General features: G+C 43.0%; 1 protein-coding gene across 4 annotated transcripts in view; it reads right to left on the bottom strand.

Annotated features, from left to right (window-relative positions):
- Celf2 (CUGBP Elav-like family member 2) overlaps positions 1 to 2934 on the bottom strand; it is a 526057-nt gene extending 523123 nt beyond the window's left edge. For all 4 annotated transcript variants that reach the window (XM_038332725.1, XM_038332722.1, XM_038332724.1 and 1 more), the window contains exon 1: positions 2819 to 2934. In XM_038332725.1, the coding sequence (XP_038188653.1) occupies positions 2819 to 2871 (53 nt within the window). In that variant the 5' untranslated portion in view covers positions 2872 to 2934. The remainder of the gene's footprint in view (positions 1 to 2818) is intronic.
- Positions 2935 to 7000: the final 4066 nt, after the last annotated feature.

A 7000-nucleotide genomic window follows, 5' to 3' on the forward strand; every position in this document is an offset into this window, starting at 1 on the left:
CTCTCCTTGGATCTCCACATGCACATGACACACACAGTTACTTGAATATGCATGTTCACCCTCACATATGAATACACACACACACACACACACACACACACACACACACACACACACACACACATATATATATATATATATATATATATCCTCAAGATTAGCCCAAAGTAGGTGCTACAGTAAGCAACTGGTAAATGTTAATGAAATCAATTAATCTAACCACTTTATAGTTTCTTCACTTGGAAAGGGACTCTACATAGTTAATACATGGTCTGCCAAGAAGAGGCATGTATAGAATCATCTCAGTGAAGCCGAAGCATCCACGTAAATATGTTTGTCTTTCTCAGGTCCAAATCTCTGCAGCTTCACATACTCTAACCACAAAATGCATTGCACTTATATAAGGGACACATTAACAAGAAAATGTCACCAGAGTTTTAAATAGGTTAAGATGGGAATGTTATTTTACAAGGCCTAAGGAGGGCTGACTTTTCAAAGCTTGCCCTCATAGCCACACACATTTCTGAAGCCAGAGCCTTCCCTATCTACTTGTGTAGTAATATTAAGTTAATCACCCACAAAGAATTTTTTGAAAGCTTTCTTAAGATAGCATTCAGTTTTAGAAATAACTTAGTCTTCGGGGAAAGAAAAGGCAAATGAAACTTATTCCAGCCTATATGCCATGGAAAGATGAACAGAAATGCTCTACTGCATCCCAATTAGAAATGAAGTTCAAGGGGCCAGGGAGATGGCTGAGCTAGTAAGGGTGCTTATTGGCCGGCCTGAAGAACCTGAGTTTGATCCCAGAAGCCACACGATAGGAGGAGAGAACCAATTCTTACAAGCTGGCTTCTGACCTCCACACAAGCACACTGTGACTCTCTCTGTCTGCGTTCCCCACACGCATACACACACAAATAAAGAAATAGACATAATTTTTAAAAAATTAAATTCAACATCGCAAACAAAATATTCAACCAAAAGACATATAAAGTTAACCTTCTCTTCGAGAAATCTTGGAATTGACTTAAGAAAAATAAAAGCAATATGCATAAAGATGTTCACTGTGTTGTCAATGCAAGGCAAGGCCTGGAAATAATACAAATATTCAACAAGCATGATAACTTGGCAGTTGGTGAGCATCACAGAACAGTGCTGTACTTGGCCATGAAAGCCACAGCCATGATAGGTGACCAAACATGGATATGATATAATTGGAAAAAGCACATATTATATAAATATGCAATGTGAATATACAGAAATATAAGATTCAGGACTAAAGGGGTAAGTCTGGCAAACTGAGCCTGATATCCAGATTCCATGTAAAGTCGGAAGGAGAAAACGGTCTCCATACAAGATATACCCTGATTGACACATGTGGGCTATGGCATGGGCCACTGTCCTCCCGCATCTCACGCACATGCAATAAAGAAAATAAATAGATAAAAATAAGTGATGTAATAATTGGAAAAAAGAAGATATCTATTGCTCTATTTTTATTTGTTCTTGTTTATAGATATGGCTTTAAAAATAATAAAATCAGACGAATACTGAGGCAGAACTCACAAAAGTGAAATAAAAAGTCAGATAACCCCAGGCAGACATCAGTAGGCCGCTCCGCGGTGCATGCTCGGTCCGCGGTGCATGCTTCTAATCCTATATATTCTGGCTTGGGTTCTGGTCTACCTCTGATAAAACCAAGTTTTGGAGAAGGTGTTTGGAAAAACATGAAAACTGAGTAGAACCATTTTAAATAATAACAAAAACCATCTCTGAATTTAACATTTAAAAAAAAACTGTCCCAAACGCTTTCCCTTGGGAATATCATTTAGAGTTAAGTTAAACCCACCAACTCGCTGTGGATTTCGCCAAAGGAGCAGCTTAGATTCAAGTGGAGACGACACCCGAAGTTGCCCATTTTAACTTAGGTTTCAAGTTCTGCTGTGAAGATGTCCGAGGTCATTTTTATTATCCATTTCTTTATTTTTGAGATAGGGCTTTAGTCTGGCTTTAAACTCGCTTTGGAGCCAAGGATGACTTTGAACTCCTGCATCTACTTTCTGAGTGCAGGGGTTCTGAGCATGCACCGCCAGGCTGAGTTTACAGAAGGCTCCAGGTTAAACTCAGGGTCTTCTGTATGCTACTTAAACTTCGCTATTTCCCAGTCCCCCCCCAGGGGGGGGGAGAGACAGAGAGAGAGACACACAGAGAGAGACACACACAGAGAGAGACACACACAGAGAGAGACAGAGAGAGAGAGATCATTACTACATACAAACTATCTCACCAGCTGAGTTTGTTTGTATATATCAACTTTTCCAAAATTGACCTGGGAGTAAAGGGAGAATTCGCAGGAGTGACACACATTTCTTTGGACTCTTCAAGCGTGGGCAATAATGAGGGTTTTTTTTTTTTTTGCGAGGGGGGGTTTTACTCTTCTCTGTGAAGCCCCAGGAAGACCACCATATTCCATTCCATCCATCCCTTCAGTGCCCCCTGAAGCAATAATTAAACGTAAGGACTCATTTCTGAGCTAGCCAGCACTGGGAGCATTGAAACAGCACTGAACGCTCCTGGAGAGAGCTTGTGTGCTCTGCTCCCCTGCAGGGAAACTTGAGGACCACTTTCATGTCTTGTCTGTCTGCTTAAAGTTGTGCCTGTGTCAGAACACAGTATTCCTCCGGCCATGTTGGCTTGTCACTTAAACCCCAACGCAGGCATTTCAGAGAATGCCAGGCTCTCTCCCTAGCCGGTGGGGGTGGGCAGGAGCTGGCCTTGAACTGAAATAGCGAGGGGAGAGAAAGAGAAGCAGGCCTACCTTAACACTTTCCAGGCTCTCAGGGAGTCCAAGTCAGAGATTAGGGAAACCATTGTCTGAGAGCTGCGGAAGGAAGGCAAATCCGAGAGCAGAGGTGCCTGGACAGGGTAACAGGGACGCAGGCAGAGGCGGCTTCTGGGCTCAGGCTGGAGCAGCAGCGCCCAGCAGCACGGCTCTTCCTCCGTCCAGGACTGATAAGCGCTTGTCCTGGCTTCTCTCCACCCCCTGAATCAATCTTGAGCTCTATTACTTCCCAGACCGGTTCCAGCTCTCCACACCACCCTTCAAAGCCCCTGTAATCTGCTCCAACTGATCAAATTTGACCTTTTTGTAGCCCACTTTATTCCAACCAGAGTTCTCAGTTAAATCTCTCTTTATTAACTCCGTGCTCCTCGGCTTTCTTTTGGAACAAACACAGCTCAAGCCCGAAGCTTCCAGACTTTAGGAGCAATCATTTACAGATTACTGTGGGCTGTAGCCTTCTCCTCCTTTGGGGGGCTTCTCCTGCCTCCGGGATTTCCTTTCATATTCCCTTCAGAAGACTGGCTAGGCTGCTGGCTTCCTCTTTCTCCTGCTTCGGTTCTGGGACACTGATACCTGGCTTAAAGCTTCCCCCCCTCCGAGGCTGTAACTGCATTACTGCTAGGATTTGTTTCTAAAAAATAATCTGGAGCCATGCTGCTAACAAGCTCGAATTTACTGTGCTTTCTGGCATCAACTTCCTACAGAATTTTCATTTGTTCCCCTCCCCTCTCCGCATTCCTTTCTCTCTCATTAAATTTAAATAACAAGAAGAGGGAAATGCGCAATCACTCAAAACGTGAAGTGAAAATGTCAGTGTGTCCACCAACTTGTGCCTTTGTCCTCTGCTTCAAACCAAACACGGGGCCTGTGAGAAGGCCCAGTGGGTAAAGGCACTTCACCTTTTGCCAAGCCTTTGTTTGATTCCTAGAACCTCCATGGTGTAAGGAGAGATGTGTTGCAAGCTGTCCTCTGACCTCCACACAAGTGTGGTGGCAACACACACACACACACACACACACACACACACTAAAAGCAAAGACCCCTGCAGTTTGCATCTGAAAAACCAGGCAGCACTGGCTCCTGTGGTGTCCGCAGTTCCTGGCTTAGCCTTCTGTACTGACAGGGTAAGGGATTTCTTTCTCAGTACATGGGATTCTTCTTTTCCTAAGCAGTGCCTCCTGGACGTGGGCTCTGTCCTGTCTGGGGGATGCTGGCTCCCGCTAATGCTTCTCAGCAGTTATGGCAGGACCCCTTCCTCCTGCCACCTGTCCTCCCAGGATCCTGGAGTCAGACAACCTTGAAATCATCCAGTCCAGGCTTTCAGACTGTCAACGTTTTTGTTAGAGCCCTGAGCCGTGTAAGCTTTGTGTGCATCCTTCTTTTATGTCAATTCCCCACCTTTTTTTTCTGACTCTAATTTTAAAAAGAAAATTTTAGATCATTACCATACATGGAGAATCGGCTGGAAGGAAGCAATCTCCCCTGTGCTCGCAGAGCAGATGGAGGCCCTCACAGTGGCCTCTCAGCTTTGCTGAAAAGCAAGTTTAGAGGCTGGGGTGTAGCTCAGCGCTAGAGTTGATGCAGGGCTCTTGACTAGGACAAGTGAGGTCCTGGGTTTGAATCCTCATAGCGGCACAAAAGGGCTAGTAGGTGGACACTCCACCAGCAAGAGGCACCCCTCAGAAGAGCGTTGTCATATCTGACTCAGTGAGTGCTCTGGAATGCCTTTCTGTGTAAGCCTGGCGGCCTGGGGAGGGATTGGGCTGAGGGCTACAATTTCTCCCAGTTTCTTGCCTCTTAGGTAGAACTTATCAAAAAATAAAGCGAAATAAAATGACGAGAGAGAGAGAGAGAGAGAGAGAGAGAGAGAGAGAGAGAGAGAGAATATGAAGTTATCTTGAGAATACCTTTGTTCTTCCAGAGAGAAAAGCACAAATCACAAACCCTCAGATCCTGTCTTTGGGAGCTGTTGTTCTTTTTATCAAAAGTTCTAGTCACTCCAAAAACCTCTCCCTTTGCAATCTCTCCTCTATTTCCCTCTTCTCCTTGCTTCCCGCATCCCTCACTCTACCCCAGTTCTTAAAATAGTTAACCCTCAATGTAGAGTGACTTTCTTTCACACTTATAAATGCCACCTAATGGCTGTGAATGACACTCTTCAAAAGTGTGACTATCTTTATGCTAAAATTAAAAGACAACTTCATACCTTGCAAAAAAAATCATTGCCTCTCTGGGGCTTAATACTTCTGTCTGGGCTGTTTGTTCCACCCCGGTGTGAAGCTGGGGCCATGTCACAAGCATGTGTAAACATTTACATAATGCTTTTAATCCCCAAGTGCTTCATCCAATGTGGCTAATAGCAGTAGCCTTCATATGGAGTTTACCTCCAAAAAGCTGCTGATGCTCAGATAATTAATAAAGTGTTTTTTCCTTTAGAAAGTTAGTGAGAGGAAAACAGAAGATTATCATGAAATAGTTTCTGCAATTATAATGACATCATCCTTAACTCATTAGCCCATTGTACCACAGGGATCCAGATCTGGGGAAGCAAGAGCAATGAGGCCTTAATACTTAGAGTTCAGGGTTAATGGGAGGAGAAAAGGGGAAGAGACTTGGCTTTGGGCCAAAGGACAAATGGGTAAACATGATCCTAAGTTTCAAAATCATTTATTTTGTTTTGTTTTTCTTAAACAGGGCCTCGTTGTAACCAAGTTTGCTCACATACTCACTCTCTAGGGCACATAATTCTCCTGCCTCAGCCTCCCAAGTGCAAAGATTAGAGGCATCAGTCGCCATGCCTTAAAAAACAGTACTTTTGAGCAGTGGGTTTTTCAGACCTTTTAAACGGCAGTGAGTAGAATCTTTCTTTCAAACAAAATCTTGCATCAAGACCTACTGAACAGACACAGCTAAAGCCTGCTTCAGAGTGTAGGGCAGGGTCTGATGTTGGTGTACTATGGCCTACCCACTGCACTCCTCATAGCTAACTTGTTTAGGAGCCCAGGCATCAGGGGCGCGCTCACCTTCCCGAAATAAATGAGCTCTGGGCTCTGAAGAAATTAAGCAACTGGCTTGATCCCTGAGCACCATGTTTAGCAGGTATGCCTACAAGTCTGCCAGGGCAATCACGCCCCTCATTCTTTTCCTCTCAACTTGACACTCAGACTGAGTGCATCTTCTTGAGGTGAGGGTAGAGTCAGCATCAGATTCAAGCTACTAGTGTCCATAACATGATTTGAAACCTGTTTTGTGGAAACATTGATATATAAGAGAGAGAAAAAAATGTGATCAATAAAAGATTCATTGAACTCTAAATGCGCTAAATATTTCATTTTTAATTTAAGGTTCCAGTATCTTACATGCAATATATATTTATTTTGTACTTTTAATTGGGGCAAATTTCCTTTTTGCCTTTTAGTTCATTCTTCCGTTTCTGCAATACTGAATGCTCAAACCAAATGTGTTGGTTTTCTATTCTGATGTTTTACATTGGTTTTGGAGACAGGGGCCCTCTATGTGATATAGGCTGGCCTTGAACTCTCAGTGAATCTCTTGCCTCAGCCCCCAAGTGCTAAGATCAAATAGATCAATCTGCTAATTCTTAGGCCATTAGATTTATACATTTACTATCAATGAAGAGCATGCTTACTGCAAAAAAAGCAAAAACATTGCCTTGTTCAGATTTGAACCAGCTGCTTATCTTGGAACACAGCAAGCCAACAATAAAAATTTTGTTCTCAGAAGTAAAATGTGAAGTTCGACCTTGAGAAACTATGTTTTTCCTCTGTATCATTGTGTGAATTGCTGTGAACTTTCATTTTTTTCTCTTATTTTTCTCAATTTTGAGAAAGTGATTCATTTACATAAAAGTATTTTATGGCTTTGTTTGGTTTCAGAAAGTTTCACTGTGTAGTCCAGGTTGACCACAAACTCTGATTTTTCTTCTCAGCCTTCTGCATGCTGGGATTGTAGGCATGGACCATCAAGCCTGGTTGTTACTGCTTTGTTTTTCGGTTTGTTTGCTTGCAGATAAGGTAAAATTAGTGACTCTGTATTATCAGCACTAGTAAGACAAAGCTGTCTGTTCTTCATATAACTAACGCCTCTGTGAATCCGTCATTTAACTAACGTCTACCTCTGAGGTGCTCTTTCTTCTTC

The sequence above is a fragment of the Arvicola amphibius genome, chromosome 6 (genome assembly GCF_903992535.2).
Source record: "Arvicola amphibius chromosome 6, mArvAmp1.2, whole genome shotgun sequence".
Lineage (NCBI taxonomy): Eukaryota > Metazoa > Chordata > Mammalia > Rodentia > Cricetidae > Arvicola > Arvicola amphibius.